Here is a 21,380-nt window from a genome sequence, read left to right on the forward strand (position 1 = left end):
TTTAATGGCCGTTGAAGCTACAGACGCATTTACATTTTTTTTTTAAACGTACTCTAAACATAATCAAAATGAAGCATTTAAAAACTGCTTCTGGAACATTACAATATTTTCCATTTCAACACAAAAGGTACAGCAGTGCTCAGCTGTTGAGGAGGGTGACAGGGTGCAGCTGGAAGAGAACACCTCTGGTCTTTCCTTCACCAGGGTCCACGATAGCCATCTGCAGAGCAGGATCCACCTGCATGTTTAAACCACAAACACTTTAAAACACGCATTGCTCAAATGTGCTAAATGTGTCAGGGCTGATGATCAAATCAAAAGTAATATTTCTTTAATACAGGATTTCTATCATGTACCGGACCTGGTTCCATTTATCAGTCTTCTCGTCGAACACTGGAGTGACGGCTTCCCTTGGCGGGGACTTGGTGAAAAGCCTGCATTACATCATATATTCAGATCGATAACTCCGTACACATTGACTGAACTTATTACTGATTTCTGCCGGCGTATGAAAGTAACCTTGTGATGCCGTCCCTGCAGTCCTGCTGCAGTTGTCTTATCCTGTCGGGCCCCAGATGCATCGTCCCATTGGGGCCTTCACACACCAGGCGGTTTATAGCCACTCGCAAGGCATTTATCTAAACAAGAAACACACAGAACATACAAGTAATACACAAAAGGGAACGCTTCATCATGTAATGTAGGCATTAAGTAATCAGCGAATTAATTGGTAGTATTTAATAGACAAGAATCATCAGCACGCCAGTGCCACTACGCCAAGGTACAATATGATCTTGAGTTTATTACTTCTTTTATCTGACATGCTACAGGTTAGATATTGTGCTGCAGGCCAGACGTGCTACAAATCACCCATCAAACAAGATTCAACCAGAGAGACAGAGGATCTGTCAAAAAACAATCTGGATTCCTGCCGACTTCATCGCTGCCGCCGGTCCCGACGTTACCTCAATGATGTCTTCTACATCAAACTTGACGTCAAAGGTGAGTTCGATGTCGTGCTTGGGAAGGGTGCCCTCCGTTGTCTGAGCGTTGCAGCCCAAGCCACAGAGGGCGCCAGTGTAGCAAGTTCTCTCTTCATTAGTGCTTCAGAAAATGGGGGGAAAATGTTAACGTGGGTATTTGGATTATAGTCAAATATAATTAATTGCAGTTACAAGTCTGTGTGTCTGACTTACCGTAACTCCATGATGGGCGTGAAGAGCATGGTTAGGAGAGCAGGCAGCCCAGGGATGTCTGGCATGATGGAGGTATCCTTCAATCGAATACATGTCCCTGCCACACAACCACACATTTAAAGTTATAGTTTCAACATTTAGAAGGACATTAGAGGGTTGGCGACCACTGACAAAAAGTGGGTCTTTAGCCTGTTAGCTGCTGCGTTATGTTCACCAGCTCGTCGTTTGCTATTTGGTGCTGGGCGGGTAGTATCCACTGTGTTGATCAGAAGAAAAAGCTTCTTGTACCAGAATGTTCAACCAAACCGATGAGCTTAAAGAGACTAAAGCCTCTGACCTACTTTCTGCAGAGTATTGACCGAACAGAATCGAGGGTCTGCATCAGTCTGGAGTTACACACATGCATACACACCTTTCCATGTGGAAGCGGTTCAGTGCCCTTCAGCTATCTTTGTATTCCATTTAAGACAAACTATTAGAGATGCACCGATCAGGTTTTTGGTGCCGATCACCGATCACTGAAATCAGTATCTGCCGATCACCGATAATACCGATCACTGGAATCAGTATCTGCCGATCCAATAATACCGATCACCGATCACGGTGTCGATTGAAGCATTCTATTTATTGTGTAGCATTATTGCTATGAGGACTATGAGGAAATACATATATAAAGCAACTCAAACATTAAAGAAATTACAGATTTCTTTAAACATTTAGGACTTTTACTTTGAAAAATGTCCTAATTGATACATTAAAATGGTTTGATTGCTATTGTAGGGGATTTCAGATATGTATGGAACACATCTGCATTATTCATTTCCTGGAACTCTTGGGGAAATCTATATACAGGACTTTTTTTAACATACAAAAGTCTGACTTATTTTTATAAACTCTTCCTTGGTACAGTAAAAATGTTTTAATGTTAGCATAATTTAAGCTAAATCTCAGAAAAGATCTATAAAGATACAAAATCAGTTCATTGTTTACTTTTATATGTTCGTGCATGATTTGTCGACATCTTATTTTGATAAACGGATGTTGTTTCACGTGGTTCTTTCCGCTAACTTTGCAAAACCGGATGTTGTCACTTAAATCCTTCCGCTAACTTTATCAAAACCCTCGCTCGCTCCCGATGGAATGTGTTTACCGTGAGCATCAGTCTATAGGGGATCAGACATGTGAGAGTCGGCTGAGTCGACCCAGAGATTCAACTCGGGGGACGGGGACGCCGCGTGAGGATCTCCTCGTGGACCTCTCACTCTGCGGCCCTCGCCGGGCGCATCGTCTCTGTTGCGGTGCGCGGTGATTGAAACGTCTGATAGTTCTCGCAGATGTTACGTCATCTGATCGGCCGTTTTGATAATGCCGATCAAAACCGATAATGGCAATATCGGCCGATCAGATCGGTGCATCCCTACAAACTATATATATGGGCAAGCATCCGTTTTGTTATCTTCTTGGCAAACCAGATAGAGGTGCATCCACCTACACCGGGACTGGAGTTTGGACTGAAATTGGAGCATGCAGTCGTACCCTAATGGGAAAGTGTTTGAGGTGTTGCATCTGGTACCTGTGGAGTTAACCGACACAGTCCCAGCCACCAGCATCTTCTGATGTTTGTTTTGAGGGTTTTCATTCAGCGCCAGGGAGTTGATGCTGACTCTCTCGATGTTAACGCTCCTGCAGGAGGACACGCGCATGAGCAAAGAGCATCATTCATGACCTGAATGTTCATGTGGCCGTTGTGTACGCAGTTGCTTACTTGTAGAGGGTCTTGTGGTTCAGGCTGTGGAAGCTCATCTTATAAGGACTGTGTGGTCCATGCAGAAGAACCTGTGGTGTTGGAAGGAAGGCTGCAGTCAGACACATCAAATGACTTCATACATCGGTACGGTCGACAGTCACCCGGTCAGCATTGCGTACGTCACAAGTCTCTTAATTGATTCCATGTTTCCCTCTCTTGTGTCTTTTCCATGCGAGGAAACGATGAAACAGGCGACGTACTTTCCTCAGTAGCTACGCGTGAAGCGACGCCACTTTCTGATGACTGAAGTTTGTGTCTGCACACATGATCATTTATACGAATGAAGACGGTTATCATCACTGTTGTTATATTAATAAAGACACAGTAATCATCACGGCCAGAGTAGAGACGTTTTCTCTCTGTAGCTTGTTTAACAAACTGCATTGTGTATACAGTGTGTGGCATTTATACTGTGTTCGGTGTCCTGTTTAGAAGCGCAGGATCGAATGCGTAATTATTTGCGTCTGTATGTTTTGAAATTAGGCTCCTTGTTTCAGGAGAACTTTTAATTATACAACTCACCAAACCCGACATTCAAAAATCATCAGCCTCACGGGCCTGAATGGAAATGACAATCAATTATGTAATAGTGTTTGTCTATTGTCGAAAGTTAATTTTTTTATTTAAATATTCTATGGCCTGCTTTTTATCTTGTTTATTTATTTTATTGCACCATCTTTTACCGTGTTTTGTACTTTGCTTTTTTAACTGTTGAAATGTTTTGTCCCATTATTGCCCAATTGTTTTATTGACTACTGCACTTTGTGACACTTTGTCTGTGATAAGTGCAATATAAATAAACTTTACTTACTTAAACGGGGAAAAGAGATATCATGAAAACACAATTCTTTCTAATAAATTAATGAAGAAAGTTGTTTCTCATCATTTTGTTGTCTTCACATATATTTTAACCAGATGATGAAAATATATAACTTAAGTATAATCTGCTATCCATTTTTACTTTGGTATGAAACGATAAATATGAGATTAGTCCAATAGAACAATGAAGGGAGGAGTCCGCCATTAAAACGCTTTGAGCATCCTCGATCATGGCTCCTTACGTCCTTAAGGAACCCTCCTCAAAACAGAATTAAGATCTTTAGGGCAGCCGTCAATTACCGAATACAACCTCCGGTTCAATCGAGGAGCAAGGAAATGACAAATAAGAGACGTGGGACGTATCCATTGTTCTGCTGGTTAGACAACATGACAGAATGGGTGTGGCTTTGAATGAACAGAAATGGCTCCATCTCCTGGACACACTGAGCAACACACAGAGGCGATGCCGTCATCCACCCCAGACCAAAATATCAGCATTTCAGACAGCCTGTGTCCAATTTTAAATCCCTTCTCTGTCTTTTGATTGTAATTATGCGTTTTATTTTGATGAGTCTTTAAGAAAGAAACAAAATCTAATTGTTCTCTCGAAGATTTTAGTAACAAATTATATTTAAGTAAAATGGGGGACATCTTGCCTTTTTCTTGGATTGGGACGGCCGGTTTTTGGAAAAGTGGGCGAGTAGGTCATCAATCAGCTGCTTTTCTTCTTTCTTACGATCTTTCCAGGAGCTGCTGGCAGAGTTCGGGACATATGTACCCTTTTCCATGTCTTTGTACAGGGACATCAGCGCTTCATGGTTTTGCTGCAAGTGCACACAAAAATAAGACATCTAGACTGAGAAGGTCGCACAGCACTGAAATAGATCTTTGTGAATATGGCCCATCATGATTTAGATAAAACAATCAATTTTTACCTTACACATCATTCACCACCCTACAGTACACATATATCTTCAGTGTGTATTTTTTTAAGGAACTAAATGGGACAACACCCTGCATTTTGTTGCACAACCCTGTTGTACACCAATGTTGAATATAAATGAACCTTGAATCCTCGTCTTTGCTGTATTCTGTCAAATCTATGAGTTGGACATGCAAAGCGTTTGGATTGATGGAAATCAAGTGGAATACGCTGCAGGTTTAATGACTCCTCCTCATGAGGAGATTAACAAGCTTAAGCTCGTTTCAAGCCTGCAAGGGGAAAGTCTTTGACATATTTAGGTTACGTATTGCTTTAAGTAGGACATGAGATATATATATTTTGCACACAGCCTAATACCCTAATACCTTTCACGTTGAGCAACCTGAGTTCCCAACTAATGCGTTACCTTTGAATCAAAGCTCTCTTCGGCCTTCACAGCATGTTCATCTTCCACCATGATGTCCACCACGTTGGTGTTTGTTGTGTCTGTGTGGATGAGCAGCTGCACACGATTGACACCATGGAGGATGGAGTACAGTGACACGATGAGCGAGCGGCTCTTCACCAGTGTGACGAACCGCTCGCGAGCTTCGCTGCTCCACTGGTTCCCCAGGATGATGGACTTGGCTGAAGGATGCATTTCAATCACTTGGAACTCTTGAGCCTGAGACCATAAGTGTTTGTGTTACTGTTAGTTCACGGGTTGGACAGTGAAACAGACAAGTGTGCCATAATTATCTGACCACTCATTGTATGGCTACCTGGAATTGGTGAGACTGGATGTCAGGAGGGAGCTCCCGGAGGCTGCTGCAGGCGACAACCACGGTGTTGCCAAAGTCCAAGAAGAACACCTGCAGGATACCAAACATATTCTGCACTTTGGTACATGAGGTAACACCAGCATCTGCAGCTGCCATCACATACTGCTGAGCAGAATGGTTTCCCCTGTACTGAGGTTAGTTTTTAAACTTATGAACCTGAATACCTGGAGACAATGTGTTGACTTTAAAATGTTCAAAACAGAAACATGTGCACATCACTGCCAGTTCTGGTCAGTGACACTTCAATTTTTAACTAGGAATATGAAGAGTTAATAATCTTCCAACAAAATAAGCTTATTAACATACAATTTATATTCTATTTTACATTCTATTTTATCTTATCTTATTATTGCCAGGTGGTCCATTTAAGGTTTCTGTTTGGTGACAGAGGTGAGAGCTCTGGTCAAAAGACGATATAAAACCCTGAAATTAGTAATTTCTCTGAAATATTGATCAGCAACAGTGAATCCATAATGCACCTACAATGTCTCTTCTATGATGGCACAAGCATATAAGAGACAGTTGAAAGGACATTTAAAATACAACAAAGTAAATGAGATCTGTTACGAGAACATTTGAATGGGTGCAACATCTTAAAAGCTGCAGCTTGTGGCCGATACTCACTTCCACTGTATTGCCACGCATGTGGAGGATCTTGGCCCGGTAGTACTTGTTCTGATCATTGGCCTCAGAATAAGGAGCCAGGCACAGCAGGTTGGGGTAGAGGGACATGGTCACAGGGTGCAGCGTACATGAGTTTATCTCTGCTGTCAGACAGCGCTGCTTAGTCAAGCTGTTTTCATCTGCCCGGAAGCCCCAGAAATGACCGACATCCACCACCTGGCGCAGAAATCATAGTTAAGAGAGTATAAGATTCAAGATTCAAACATTTCATCAGAAGCCCATAGATGTTTCGAAATGTACCTGTTTGACCAAGTTACATTTAAAGGACTGACCTCTGTGATGTTGACCACAAACAAGGGATTGGGGGGAAGCTTGTCTGGGTCAAAGGTCATGTTCATCACTCCCACTGGGCAGACAGACTGGCTCTGGAAGTCTACATTCACCCTGCACAAACAACGTTCATGTTTTTACTACCTGTATGTACTGTTGTTTTGAGATTGCCTGTCAGAACATCACAATAAAAGCATATTTAATAGTTGACATAGTTGCTTGGCAGCTGTTCATAAGCTTTCCAAAATTAAAGGTTACCGTCTAAATATATCAAGTTTAATCAGAGTTTATTACGGATCACAGCAATCGATGAAATAGTTTTCCACAAAAAAAAGGTTGTAAGACAAGGCTGCCAGTATCAGTATTTGGATAGAGCCTCTGTGTGTTGCTCACAGAAAGGAGTACTTCGACAGGGTGGACGCTTGTATCCAGTGAAGCATTAAAATAAATGTTGCCTAATAACAATCCATTTCAGCGTTATCACAAGATTTTTGGCAAGTGAAATTATCACCGTTAAAGTCAGAATAATAAGTGGGAATAGTTGGTGAAATGTTGGATAGCTGATAATGTGCAAAGTCACCCCATCTCCTACCCTGAGGGAGGTAGGAAGAAGCTGGTGCTGGATCTGTCTAAAACCTCCCCTCTCTGAGTCCAAGTGATGGCTGGAGTCATGCGGAGCATGAAGATGTCAGATTATATTAAGACTCAGTGCGTGGGCACTGACCAATGGAGCCTGTGGTGCCAAGAGTTCAACTTTCCATAAAGTAGGACGTTTCAGCCCCCGAAAGAACATTTGTGCTCTTATTCTTTTGCAAAGAAGGTTACCCTAATGTGTGAAGAGCGCCATACCGTGAAGATTTCATGTGAGTAATGTTTTTACACCCAGCACAGATTTCTATCTGATCGATGGAGAAGACAGGCAGCTCCAGAGGAGCACTCTGCTGTGCTAGGAGGAGGGCAAGAGACACCTCGGGCAGCACCCCTGCACCTTGGGAAGTCTTGTAGAACTCCACATATGCTCTGAGAAAACACACACACACACACAAAATGATGAGTAGGCACATGTATATGTTGGTTAAAACGAAAAGTACATAATGTGTCTTTCACTACCTGGTGCCCTCAAAGGAAATGGCTTTGACCTGTCCACACAGGCGGAACAGAGACTGCAGCTGCTTGTAATACAGGAATGGGTATGGAGGGAGGTTCCTCAGCTGAAAACAACACATGGCCTGGTGTTATTTTTCAATATCCCTACATAATGAGGCTTAAAGACGAAAGCCATTCTTAAACCATAAAGGGTTTCTATGGTCATTAAACTCCAGAACAGTAATCAATTCTTGGCTCTTAACTCGAAATGCAACTGAGTTTTTTAAATTCTCAATATCGAAGCCTGGGCTTTGGGTTTCTGCTGATACCGAGTACTGATTCGATACCAGTGTTTGATTAAAAAGATGCATGCCTCACTGTGTGGAAGTGACTGATCATTATTTTAATGTGTAACGCAACAACAGGCAACAATGGTTTCCGAACATTAAAACAAAATGTAACAAATAAGATCACCAATACCAGATGCAGCTTTTGGAGTCAGTATTGGCACACTATTAGATATCAGTACAGACATACTCTGAACATCATTGCTCATACCATCACTGTTGTTCTGGGGTTAAAGCCATTCAAATCCCTGGAGGCCAGGTCTTCATCCAATTCTCCCTGGACAAAATAGTTGGGGTAGTGGGCACCAGCAATGACCACCTAAGACAGAGAGAGGTGCAACCAAAAACAGACTGATACGAAGGCATCTATTCAGCAACTGAATGTTTGACTTTTAGGGACAACTGGAACTAAAGTATACAGATTAATTTACACAATGTGCAGCACTGGCTCTAACCTGAAGCATGAACTTCTGCATGTGTGTGCTGGTGTAATCCATGGATTGGATGCTCTCCGGCACATGCATGTTGAAATTGGACACGCGCTTCTTCAGGTCGTCGTACAGCTCTGCAACCTGGACAGTGAGTTACTTCTGAGGTCTGAGCCATAATATTTTGCAGCTCAATTAAAAATATTATTTTATCAAGACTGGAAGTTTAAGACGAGACACGTTTAACAGCTAATTGTGCACCAAAAGGCGATAATCATTAACTAGCTCAAATCTGTAATGGCACTAAAAGGCCAAGTTTAAACACTCAATAATGCCCACCCGCAAAGTTTCATTCTTCGTAACACGACTAAAAACAGGATTAATGCCTGTTGTTCACCGTTTGACTATAAAGGTTCAAGACATCATTTGCTGTGGCTGGATGAGCTCATGTGACCCCAGCTCTCTGCTCCATCACTGTACCTCTCTGATCCTCTTGATCTGAATGAAGTTCTCCTTTCCCCAGTCAAACTCATCCTAGGAGAGGAAAGCAGCAAAGATAAAGACTATTTACACTTCATGAAATAATTAGAGAAAAGGAAAAGGCTGCACTGAACAAAAAACATGAATAGTTTAAATGTTAAAATAGGCAGAGACACTTTTCTCCAACTGAGGTGAAATTATAAAAAACATCTAAATGGGGACAAAACACAACTGCTCTGTGAGCTAATGACAATATTTGAAATTATTCAAGATTAATAATAGAGTGGCAAGGGGTGACTCTCTCCAACAGTAGCAGACTATTCTCTTTATCAACACTTTAAAATATATATATGTGTGCGTGTTGTTTCAGTGAGCTCAAGTTTGGTTGTTGTTTCCGTCACCTTTGGGAGTCTCAGCTGTCCTTTCTTTTTGGACAGGTGCCATGCCTGACAGTAAAAGACAAGAGGGAAGGGTTAGAACAGCTATGCGGCAAATATGTAAATCCATTGATTGCCATCGCTGCTGGCACATTACCTGGAAGGCGTTGACAAACCCTATGGAATCGCTTGGTGTGCCAAGGGCAAAGGCCAGCTTGCTCCTGGAATGATGAATATTATTCAGTGCACATAGAAAAAATATATAATACACAGATCCCATATCTGTCTCAGGCCTGCAACTTTTCTCAAAACTTCTTAGAAAGTTGCGAAAAAAATAGCGTAAAAGCTTGTTTTTGCCAAGTCCGTCTTTCCTGAGCCTTATATGTCAGACACTCATCACAAAGACCGAAAACCCCATGTGTGGGAGCAGATGGGACGGGTGGTGCGACTGTCAGTTTGAGCTGTAGTATGAGGGAACGCAGACTCCCTTTGGTGAAAAGACGTCATGGCAATAGTAGCACAAATAGATAATAAAGAGCAATGGGGCGCTGCTGGTCTATTATACAACATTAGTTAGTGTTAATAGAGTTTTAAAACCCCTGTACATGGTTCCAACACCATCATCGAGTTTGAAAACGACACAACGGTGGTGGCCCTCATCAATAACAACAATGTGTCGGCCTACAGGGAACTGGCCCTGTGGTGCACAAACAACAACCAGGAAGAAGAGACACTGGAGTGTCTTCTTAACCAGGGTTGAGGTGTTGGGGGTCCAAGAGGTCCTCGGAGATGCGGACACCCAGAAACCTAAAGCTGGAGACACGCTCAACCTCTGTTCCGTTGGGGCGTGTGTGCAGCGTTTGGTCTTTCTGAAGTCTACACTATTCTCCTTGGTCTTTCCGGTGTCGAGGGCAACAATGTGGATCAGTGCAGCAGCTGGATGTGACTCACCTGTGGCCAGCAAGCTGCTGCATGGATGGTATGGCGAAGAAACTCTTCAGAGAGTGCGAGGCAGCTGAGGATGAGATAAATACTTAGTGTCCCCCACAAAAAACACATTACATCATTATTTATAAGGAGGTTATGTACACAAACACATTTTCAAGAGTGCCGTCATGACTTGTCATTGATGTGTTGTATGTCTATCCAACTGTGAACATGTGCATATGCAGTAACTGAGGCTCATTAGCATAATGAGACTGACCTATGATGAGGCACTCATCCAGGCAGCCAAAGATGTGGCCCAGGACGATAATCTTCCCCAGGTGCAGGTCAACAGGTAGGTGGGCCAGCACTCGGCCCAGGAACGTTAGCTCGCCGTCGTCGTTGTGACCCCTGCCATCACTTTTTGCAGACAATGCTCCCATCTACAAAATGAAACATCAAGGTAATACCTCCAATCATCTAAAACCTGGCTTTAGACCAACAGGCCAGTTTTGGACATGAAATTACTGATACTTACATACTTTTTCCCTATTCGCCACTTACTGGTAGAATTCATAGGAACACAGATTTATTCTATCGAACAGACTTTTTGGTTGTGTATTGCTGAATTGCCGTTTGCCCGTAAGCCAAACGCTAGCTGGAGAGACAGAGATCGACAAACTGTTTCTAAATCCCCTGGACTAAAGCTGACTGGATCTTCACTGTTGAAAATCTTTCTATGAGAATATGAGGCTAGATTCATTCAGTAAACACTTTTGTTACGACTTTAAAAACCTCTTCGGCCATATTCCCTGTAAAAACGTTCTCACGGCCGCACTGACAAAAAATGGATATCAGAGTGTCGCGCTCCAGCTACGAGCTAGATTAAACATGGTTAAAATGCCTAATTTATTATTTGTTCAACCACTTTTATAAATGCAAGACTTGCAATCAACGTTCCGGTACTAATCTGAGTTAAGGTTGCTCTTGTCATTATCGGTCTGCACGTTTTCAGGGGGACCGGTCTCCCCATCGCAGGGAATTTCAATCGGTTCAGGCCCCGAAATATGCGTTGCGTTTCAATCCATACCGGCACCGGTTTTCGGTACCCAACCCTAATTACTACCGTCTATTTTATACAGTTTGATGCAGTGTTTTTCACTTTAACCAGAGTCCTGGAAAGCCTTTGCTCTGCACTTTATAAATTGGTTTTGAAAGATGGTTTAAAAAGTGAACCAAGGTATCGTACACGTGTTCTACTTTCCCTTCCACGCTTGAACATACATAACACAACAACTGTTACCTAACAGACCTATGGAAACACTGGCTGATTCAGAGCCCCTGTTGGAGAACTCCTGGTGTAATACTCAATGACAGATCTGTGTGCTCAGCTGCCAGCTCGAATACATCATTAATGCCACACATTCATACATACTTGACTAAACATTAATGGCTCTGTTGTAATTATCATCAATTTATACTTATTTACTTCTTTGAGTTGGAGCACTGTCTTCACAATGTCATCAAGGTTGGGGGGTGAGAGGGCTGTGGAAAGGATGGAGCGAGGATCTCCCATATCCAGCAGCTTCACCTTCAGCATGATGGTGTTCAATGGGGCAAGCTGAGAGGAAGGCAAACAGTACGGCATAGGTTATCCTATTAAGGTCAAAGCAAAGTAAAACAAAACCAAAATCTCTTGGTAAGTGAACTTTCTCTTACCAGCATCTCAGGGATCATGTAGTTTGAGATTTCATTCCTCCAGAACTCTTTGGAAACAAGACGGTAACAGTAGCCCTTAGACACTCGACCTGCCCGACCTGACGGAGGAGAAATAAGTGCAAATGGGCAGAAGTGAGCAGATGCTTACACTTTAGAGGTAAAGTTCTGTGCTGCAAATTTTGTACCTCGACGCTGGTTACAGTTAGTTTTGGAGGCCCAGATGAGACGCAGAGACTGGTAATTGGTTTCTTGATCACAGAACAAACGACGGGCGAGGCAGAAATCAATCACTGCGAGTAAAAAGGAACGAGTACAGTTACGATTTAAAAATACTTTATTACAAACCATAGAGTAAGGGAATAGATAAAAACAAGCTAGGGGGGGGAACCCACCATATCTAACATCTGGGACGGTCACCGAACTCTCAGCAATGTTGGTGGAAAGGATGACCTGTTAAGACGAGGAGATCAACGGTACAGCGAGTGCAAAGAACACACTTAAGACAGAATACGATATATGTTTGTTACCTTCCTGTATCCAGGGACAGGCAAGAGAAACACACCATTCTGCTCCTCCAGAGTCACAGAGGAGTGGAGAGGATAAACCTGCAATCTGAACAGCAGCACACTCCTCTTAACGTGAAGGTAAACATTCCACACAATGAAAAAGTAAATTACACAAAATGTACTTGTCCTATAGGATGCCAGCAAATGAAGGAATAGATGATCTCAAAAGTTCACCTCTTGTGGACCAGCTTGGCCAAGGCCTCCTGCATGTAGCTTATCTCGTGTAAACCAGGAAGGAAAACCAGCACACTGCCCCGCCTTGATGGAGTCATGCCCTCTATTTTTTCCATTTCGCTGATCCAACCGAAACACACATGATCGTTACTTTATATGTCTGCTAATTTGTTAAAAGCACTCAAGTATGCTAAAATACTCCGGTCTCACCTGGAATCTCTGCCCTCCATCTCGTCAAAGCTCTGGATGAGGGTGATGGCGTGATCGTACATCTCTTCGGAAATGCCAGGGTCTTCAAGGTGAAGCGGCACCTGACACAGAAACACAAACACACGATTCCCACATTAGCCATTTGTCTTCAGCACAGAGAACAGTAGCATCAGGAAAAAAATGTCCATCCTTTTACCCTGTATGGAAACAGTGTTTGGAGGTCATCCAGATAAAACTCCTCAATGGCATAGGGCATCCCCTCCACTTCGAACACATAGGCAGGGTTCATTTTGCCATGAATTGGGGTTCCGAAGTACTCCGCAAACTGTTTGCAGTCAATGGTGGCTGACATTAGGATGATCTGAAAAAACACAGGTCCTATCAGAGTTCAACTGATGCAAAACGAGGACAAGAGAGGGATTGTACTTGATCCTGCAATTACCTTGACATAACAAGAGTTGGAATGAAGAAGTTTTCTCAAAACCAGCAGGAGAAAGTCCATCTCTTCAGTGCGCTCGTGAACCTTGGGAAAAGGCAGAGGAGTAAAATGGCTGAGACCAAATTGACCAGAATCACTCAACTGATGAGATCATAGAACTACAGGATACCTGAAACTTAACTAAACTTTTTTTTTATAGAAATACTATAACAAATTAAAATTGTGAACTTGAATTAAACACTGTAACATAAGGTAAGAGCATTTGTTACCATTACCACTATTTACAAAAAAAAAACCATAAGCCTGGCTACCAGAGAAAAGGATCTGCCTCATGTTTATGCACCTCGTCTAGGAAAATATGGGAGTACTCTGTGAGACACTTGGCTGAAACCAGTTTCTGCAGCAGCACTCCTGTAGTCATGTAGATGAGCCGTGTGTGCTCAGTAGCCATCTTTTCCAGTCCAACCTAGAAAACACATATATAAAGTTGTATTGATACATCTGGAAACCACCACACACTGTAAATGAGTACCATCTCTTTATGACACCATTTGGTTTTGTATCTTGTTGTTGTTGTTGTTTTACTCGGCAAGATGATCACAATCTATGACTCCTATCATCTGAACATCAGTGTTTTGACTTACAGAGCAAACTATGATTCTAAATCTTCCTTTATAGTAGCTTTAGGCCTTTACTTTTGTTAGTCTCTTAAAAACTAATATCTACAATGCCAGCATGACTATTTCTGGTTGGTCATGGAGAAAATGACCTGTAATGAAATCCATCGCTACCCAATGTTTGACCTCAGGGAAATACTTCTTGGTTCGCCGATGCTTTGAGCATAAATGAACTTTCCATGCACTGGCTTGACTGCACAACTTTAAGAGATACAAAATAGGAGAGGGAACAAGGAAAGAGCTCTCGTCTTTAAGCAAATTGAGATAATTCAGAAAGGCTAAAGACAAGACACTTTGAATATTTTCCAACATCTTCCGAGATCATTGTGAAATAAATAAAACTACTAGCTAACTAGTAGCTGGACTAAAACAGTTTTAACTGGGCCGTGGGAGTAGTTCACACCATGTTACTGTGTTTCGGAACCTTGCAGAGGCATCATAAAACTAAATAGGACTGTGGGTGGGGCTGTCGTTCCCTCTCTCTGACTGTCTGTGTGGCCTACGTTCTGTACAGCCCATTGTCATATAACCATTATAAACTATTTTATATAAGTAGTGTAACCGTTAAGACCGTAAAACTGTGATTCTTCCTCTGACGATAATCACGATATAAAAATCTCAATCGTGACATCCACAGCTCCAACTGTCAGTGAAATTGACCTTTACTCCAGAGGTCTACACCCAGTTGAGGAGACAACAGTTATCAATAGACGTGCTGTTTCCGAACTCCATAGCTGGAGATCCTCACAACAAAGCAAACACAATAGCTTGTTATCACATGCATACCAACACTTTTTAATTGAGAGGTGCAATGACTAGGAGCTGTGAGCTCATGTACAGGATCGCATATGTATCTGCAATGAAGTTTAAGTGAATCAGATTCTGTCTAAAAGTTGCACTTACCTGATAACCCACCAGACTACCCAAGGTACACTTCCGCTGGGTGGCAACCCATCGGGCAATACTGGAAGCCCCAATTTTGCGTGGTTGGGTGACCACAATGTTGCACGAGGATTTTTTCTCATTGTAGTGGTCCAGAATGTACTGAGGCACCTGGGTGGTCTTGCCACTGCCTGTGGCTCCTCGGATGATCACGACAGAGTTGTTTTCTATGAGGGAAATCAGCTGGAAGAAACACACACGCGCATTTAATGTGCACAGAAAAAGAAAAGAAAAACGTCAATAAAAACAACCCATTTGGACCTTTGTATCATATCACATATAGAAATATTTGGAGAAAATTGTAGAGCAGGTTTTTAACATGAAGTCCACACTTTTTTAATCTGCATTAAGAAAAGTACGGCTTCAATGAGCATGAGCTCCTAACACATACACACACTAACGTACATTTTAAAATTGATTGTTGTTCTGCAACATGAAATGACTTTGAGTTCATCTTGAGCAAACAGTAAAAGCTTAAGTGCACCAATGTCCTCAGGACATAATGGTAATGTCAGTAAAACGCCTTACAATACCAAAAATAGAAAGTACTCCAGGAGAATGGGAAAGTACTTTCAGACCATCAAGCTGCAGGGTGAGGGTCTGTGGTGTATGTATGGTGTATTTTACCTTCTGCCGGTTTTTTGTTATGGGCAAGCTGGGGTACTCGTAGCTGGCGAGTAGAGGAGGAGCAGTAACTAAGGACACAGAATCAAATGCACAAGAAACGGGGGTAAGCCGTTTTGGGCAGACGGTGAGTATGGTGTGAGATCAGAAAAGGCGAACACAAAGTGTAATACTCACAAAGTTCTGGTTGCTTAAATCGCCCTTCATCAGAGTTCACATTTTTGGGGCTGCGCTCATCAGGAACATCTGGCTGGCTGCAACAAAACCAAAGCAATTGTAAGCAGTTAATAATTTTGTGAGGCTCTAATCACCAATGAAATGCATTTTAGGAGTTTTAAACCTTTTTCTCCTCACATTACAAAAGCATGTACATTATTTTCAAGGACTAGACAGAAAGTTATTTACTTTCCTTCAATTACGTTCCAATAATTGATCACAGTAATGAACAGGTAAAGAATTCAGTGTACCCATTGCTCAGTTTACACCTCAGTGTTTCCGCTTCCCTGAAATCACCCCCCGCCCCCCTGTAATTCTCTCTATAGCGCCAGATTACAACAGAAGTAATTTATGGTTCCCTTTCCGAAAGAACAGGTCGACACGTTGTTCTTTAGTAATTTCGCTGAAGAACAGGTATTTGTTCTTTTAGTAAACTAAATGTCTGTATGTTATTGATCTTATCTCCACAACGGAATGTCATTTCTGTCTCTACGTGGTCGTGTGAACACTTCTCCTCGGCTACTATGTTCTGTAGAATATGAAGACGGGATAAACAGTTGCAAGAGGAAACAATGCCCGACGTAGATTTCTAGATTCTCCCTACATAAAGGATATTTGGCTCTTCAATGCTGATGGTGATGTCATTTCAGGCAACACTGTCCTTACATCATTTGAGCCCACAGTTATCCTGGAGCATGAGGCTGTCGTGGGGCATTCAAGTGCTTGTACTGGCTTATAAAGCATGAACTAGCCCACCACACCAACTAGCTAATCCCCCCCCCCCTCCTGGAGCTGTAAACCTAGGGGAAACAATGCACCTCTTGTCTCTTCTCAGAAAACCTAACTACCAAACTCCCAAGAAGCATTGTTGTAAAAATAATTATTTAATTACAGAGTAAAAATTATGTTGCATGTATTTGTATGATCTTTCTCAACTGTGAAGCTTGTTAGCAGCTTTAAGCAAATAAAAACACCAACAGCTCTACCCACATCACTACTCGGTGCCATTTGTAACTTTGCAGATTTGAGTCCGCCTCCTCTCGTCTTTGCCTCTGGTGAACAAGGCCCACAGCGCTGAAGTCGGGAGAACATTTCCAGTTGCCGCTGCCTCTTGCTCTCTTTTTGTGGGGGAAGGATTTTATTGCAATAGCAGGCAAAAGCCGTGACAGTACTAAGAGGAGCTCGAATGCAACCCACCCACGGCTTGTGCACACGCGCGTGCACCCTCGTCTCTTCCTTTCCCTCCAATGCACATTTTGTGCAAGCTTCAAAGCAGCTGACCTTACAACAAAGCTGCACACTGCACAGAGGAGAGTGTGAGATGGGTGAAAGCAGAGGCGACAGCTCTTAGTCAGTAAGCAATGTGTGAATAACTCTCATGGGAGAAGTCAGCATGACAGGAGCAGTGGGAGGGACAAGAGGGACAAGACGACAACTCCAACACAAGAGGAGAAATGCTTCCAACAGCCAAGGTATTGGAGGATTGCTGCTGATACACAAGTGCTCCTTTGATGGCATCTGATACAAAGGGACGTGGTACACAGCAAGTGAAGGAATGACGCTCACACGGACTGACCCGCGGAGATAAGGAGCTGGAGGCGGTACTCTGTGAAAAGCGGATCTTTGCCTGATATCTCACAAAAGCATTGGTGGTGCAGTTTTCACCAGTAAGTACAGATCTTTCCTTTCAATTTTCAGCCAGATGTTAGTGTGATCATTTCTTCCCGCACATGCTGGAGTGGAGGACTGACTGTTTAAGGACTGGAATTAAATCAAATGAAAAGCTCTGCTTTGCAAAGCGTGCGATGTGTGACGTCTCTCGACACAAATGGTCAGTGAGGCCGACCGTTGACCCTGCAGGTGGTGTAATCCGTCTGAATCTCAGGTGGAAGCTGTGTTGGATCCATCAGACTGGGAAAAAAGGCGATATACTTACACCCGGGACGTTGAGTTTGACTTGAACTAAGCTTAAGCGTCTTTGGGTATTTAGAAAAGCGCTATAGAAGTCCGAATTATTATTATTTATTGAACTGAAGACCTCGGGTCCCAGCAGGCAGGGCTCCGAGGTCAGCTTGGTTACGGGTCGGTCATCTTTCACTGTCAACCTTAAAGTTGTGATTATAATAGGGCTACGTAGTTACGGATGACATTTAAAATGTCTTTACTCAGAATTAATGTTGCAGTATTCTCACACTGTGTGGTTTTGAAGCTGAAAGTGTCAGCACGAGTGCAAGATTGTCAGGAATAGGGCTGGATACTTTTATTTATGTTTCCTCATCATTAGAAGCAGGAATATATTGATTTGTACACATATTCTAATCATATTTAATTTTTCACCATTGCTTTTCTTTCTTGTTCTTTTCTTTTTGCTGCATCTGTTCTTATGCCGTCCATCAAATGGTCGAGTGCCGTCTTGTCATTTGGAGGTGCAACCTCTAGAGAAATTAACACTTGGTTTGAAGCAACAGACATTGCAACATATTCAAATGTGTTAAAACTGCCGTCAGAACGTCTCGGCATCAAAGTCAGAAATAACAAGTTATTCTTATTTCTTTAGTTTTTCAGGACTGGCTCCTCTGACTGCCATGCCCCTCTTCAGCTGGATGAAATGGTCCCATGAAACTAAAGCGCAGGCTCGAGATGAAGCGGCGCCGCCAAAGACCTCGGTGGTCGTCCCCGGTCGCGTGTCGATCGGAGAGCTCCTGTGGCACGTGGAGGAGCGAGAGCGGTCGGTGAGGGAACTGGATCGAGAGCATAGGCTGACCCGCGGCGCCCTGGGTCTCCATTGGTTTCAAAAGTACCCCAGGTTACAGACCCTCATCCCCACATCAGAGCGACACCAGCTGGAGTTTCTGTGTGCCCAGATTCCACCCGTCGATGCAGCCAGCGTGCTCTCAAGGTGTTTGGGTGCAGCTATGCCACGCTTCCTCCTCATATTAGTATGCTGGCAACCGTGGCTAGCTGCTGCGTCAACACAAGGCCTGACAGCGGGCACGGCAGAGAAGACCCAAAGGGAAAGGGAGGCAGGGCGAGCTGCCAAGAAAGCCATGATGAGTTACTGTCACAGAGACAGTAGGGTGTGAACATGTGGAGGGGAAGGATGCCCTGTAAGGCGATGTGAAGCCAGACTGCCAGGGGTTTCTACTCATCATCTCCACCTTAGCCAGAATGATATATTAAAAAAAACATTATTCTAGATGGTTGAGCACTGTGACCTACTTACTCATTTCCCATTCAATTACTGGGTCACTACTCACATAACCACAAGAACATCATATTTAGTAAGCAATGCTTTATGTTTATACCATTTCTAAAAAGAGGTACTGTTGATGCAGATCGTTGCTATTTCAACAAGTCATTAATTAATCCTATTGGTGTATTCTCTCCATAGGTTTCGTGAGGTGCTCGCCACGAACAACGTGAAGCCCTGGGAGCTGGCTTTTGTCTTTAAGCAGGTGCTGAGGGATTTCTTGAGCCAGAAGGAGCACGAAGAGGAGAACTTCTCAGTGCAGGCAGCAGAGCTCCGACCAATGGACGCTTGGACCAGCTGCTCCACGATGAAGCAGGGCTTCGCCACACCCATCGTCCCCAACTGTGGAGACAACCCGAGGGAGGAGATACCAACGATCTCTGGATATGTGGATCGAGTTATGCGGCACTCCGGCTCGATCTCAGGGTCCAACAGAGACTGGGACCTCCCGGTTCCCCTCAGGGCCACAGGAACGCACAGCACGACGCTGTGAGAGGCCGTTGAGGATTTAAGGAGAAATGACATTAGGCTCCCAGTGGACAAAGTATTGAACCATTTCATGACAATAACTAGTTAGAAACCTGTTCTTTCATACCCTACTTAATAGACTGATTTTCTACAGATTGTGTACAATAAATTACAATAGTTTATAGTCAGGTGGCAAGAGTGATGTGATAAGGGAACAGGATGTGAAGACATGTGACCAGCCTGTGAATGCTCGTCAGTCTGAGAACAGTTTAACCAAAATATTACATTTCTACCCCAGATTTTTTAATATATTAACAGGTTTTTAAGCCCTAAAGAGGTAATTATACAAATAGAAAAGCAGAGATTATGGAAAACTCTGTAAAAAAATAAATGTTTGTGCGATAGATTTTTGCTTGTCATCTCCTAACTTGATCATCCAGCTGTGGGCCCCTCAGGTTTGACCTGAAGTCTGACTCAGCATTTCTTTTTGGAAATGTGAGGTACCTGTAATGGTGCATTTTACATTTACAATAATTGATCTTACTGTTTTTAGATTAACTATATTTAAATTCCAGTACTTTTTTAAATTCCTGGCAGTAGAGAGAAGCCAGTATATAGACCTGACCCTTTATGTGCTCATGTTGGTCACAATAACTGAAAACAGCGTTGGCAATATTAGAAATATCATTAAAAAAAGACAGCAGTTAAACTTTACTGTTAAATAACTATGAGGAACAACTAGGAAACCTCACTTTCACTGGTCTTAAGGTCAACGTCAATGCGTTCAACGGTTGTGACGTCATAACGAGCTAATTTACAGATGCAACTAATCTGGCATTCTTATAAAACTAGTTGATATCACGCTGGAAGAGTTGAGACATCTTAATGAAACCGTTTAGTTCGTCGACATCCAGTTAAGACCGACGCAGTTACGTTAACTCACGTCATATTTAACGTTAGCTTTACAGTCACACAAGTGAGATAAAACTCTTAAAACATAGAGGACATCCTCAAAAAATGTAACCTAGCATTTTTTTTTTAATACATCGTTTTCTACCAGTGACTGCGGCTACGACGGAGAAGCGATTCCCGCCTCCGGGAGTCTCTTTCTGCAACTTGCTCGGCCCTGAAACGGCCATTGACGCCATTAAGCTAGCAGCGTCACTCTTCACCTCCGTTCTCACCTTCTCGGCTCTTTCGTCGACGCTTCTTCATCAAACCTTCCTTCAGCCGCTTCTTCTGTGAGTTTAAGTTTCGCAAACGTCACCCCCGAAGTGAACCAAGACGAAATTTGTTCTGCAGTAAATACTTTCTTCATGTTCTCGGCGTTTGCAATCCTCTCATTGTTCAGGAGTCTCTCACTTAACGAGCTAACGGCGAGCGAAGAGATAGAAGCGCGTGGGCAGGGTTGCCAGGTCTGTGTGACAAAACCAGCCCAATGGCCAATCAAAACCAGCCCAATGGCCAATCAAACCAGCCCAACAGCCAATAAAACCAGCCCAAAATCAGAACTCAAAAATGGCCGTGCCAAACCATATACACTGCTTTTAAAGTCCATGTCCATGTGTGTACGTGCTGATCTGGAGTCAGTTTGGTAGGATTTGGGTATAAATAAATTATTTCATTTAAAATATGGATTTTTATTTCAAGATATTCATGTAATTTGCATGCAAAATAGGTCTACCCGAAAGAGCGGAATAAAAAATTCAACCCGCGGCAACACTTCAAAAGTAGCCCAATTCCGCGGGAAAACCGCGGACCTGGCAACACTGCACGTGAGGAATACTTTTTATACCGCCCCCTTGCGGTTGGATTGTGCATTACTTGAGTAAATGTACTTTCCCTCACAGCTACCACAAGCGTGTAGCATTTCTACATTCACATTACTTGAACTGTTTGGGAAACAATACCAA

At 42.9% G+C, this 21,380-nt stretch overlaps 2 protein-coding genes across 3 annotated transcripts; one reads left to right on the top strand and one right to left on the bottom strand.

Moving 5' to 3' along the window:
• Nucleotides 1-30: 30 nt before the first annotated feature.
• tdrd9 (tudor domain containing 9) lies at nt 31-21,302 on the bottom strand. The gene is given in 35 exon segments (XM_056426683.1): nt 31-238; nt 362-434; nt 520-638; nt 966-1,104; nt 1,197-1,293; nt 2,770-2,879; nt 2,962-3,032; nt 4,479-4,646; nt 5,172-5,429; nt 5,527-5,616; nt 6,211-6,426; nt 6,543-6,654; nt 7,390-7,560; nt 7,651-7,751; nt 8,185-8,292; nt 8,429-8,545; nt 8,882-8,935; nt 9,283-9,327; nt 9,416-9,479; nt 10,210-10,273; nt 10,463-10,625; nt 11,672-11,803; nt 11,902-11,999; nt 12,087-12,191; nt 12,294-12,351; nt 12,429-12,513; nt 12,642-12,761; nt 12,852-12,952; nt 13,048-13,212; nt 13,294-13,374; nt 13,634-13,756; nt 14,871-15,092; nt 15,537-15,604; nt 15,711-15,787; nt 20,640-21,302. Coding segments are annotated over 35 exon segments (4,020 nt in total). The 5' UTR covers nt 20,786-21,302; the 3' UTR covers nt 31-139.
• On the top strand, nt 16,866-19,874 carry rd3l (RD3 like). Of its 2 annotated transcripts, none has more exons than XM_056426684.1 (3): nt 16,866-17,416; nt 18,307-18,648; nt 19,141-19,874. In XM_056426684.1, exons 2-3 carry the CDS (start codon nt 18,335-18,337, stop codon nt 19,490-19,492), a joined length of 666 nt encoding a protein of 221 aa, XP_056282659.1. In that variant the 5' UTR covers nt 16,866-17,416; nt 18,307-18,334; the 3' UTR covers nt 19,493-19,874. The 2 variants fall into 2 exon arrangements, with proteins under 2 accessions (XP_056282659.1, XP_056282660.1); XM_056426685.1 differs by having other exon boundaries at nt 18,307-18,555.
• Nucleotides 21,303-21,380: the final 78 nt, after the last annotated feature.

The sequence above is a fragment of the Pseudoliparis swirei genome, chromosome 11 (genome assembly GCF_029220125.1).
Source record: "Pseudoliparis swirei isolate HS2019 ecotype Mariana Trench chromosome 11, NWPU_hadal_v1, whole genome shotgun sequence".
NCBI lineage: Eukaryota > Metazoa > Chordata > Actinopteri > Perciformes > Liparidae > Pseudoliparis > Pseudoliparis swirei.

Bases quoted from the DNA above. Each gene is read 5' to 3' on its own strand.
- rd3l (XM_056426684.1), top strand. From the start codon at position 18,335: ATGCCCCTCTTCAGCTGGATGAAATGGTCCCATGAAACTAAAGCGCAG. The intron at 18,649-19,140 runs GTGTTTGGGTGC...TTCTCTCCATAG, and splicing joins GCAGCCAGCGTGCTCTCAAG to GTTTCGTGAGGTGCTCGCCA.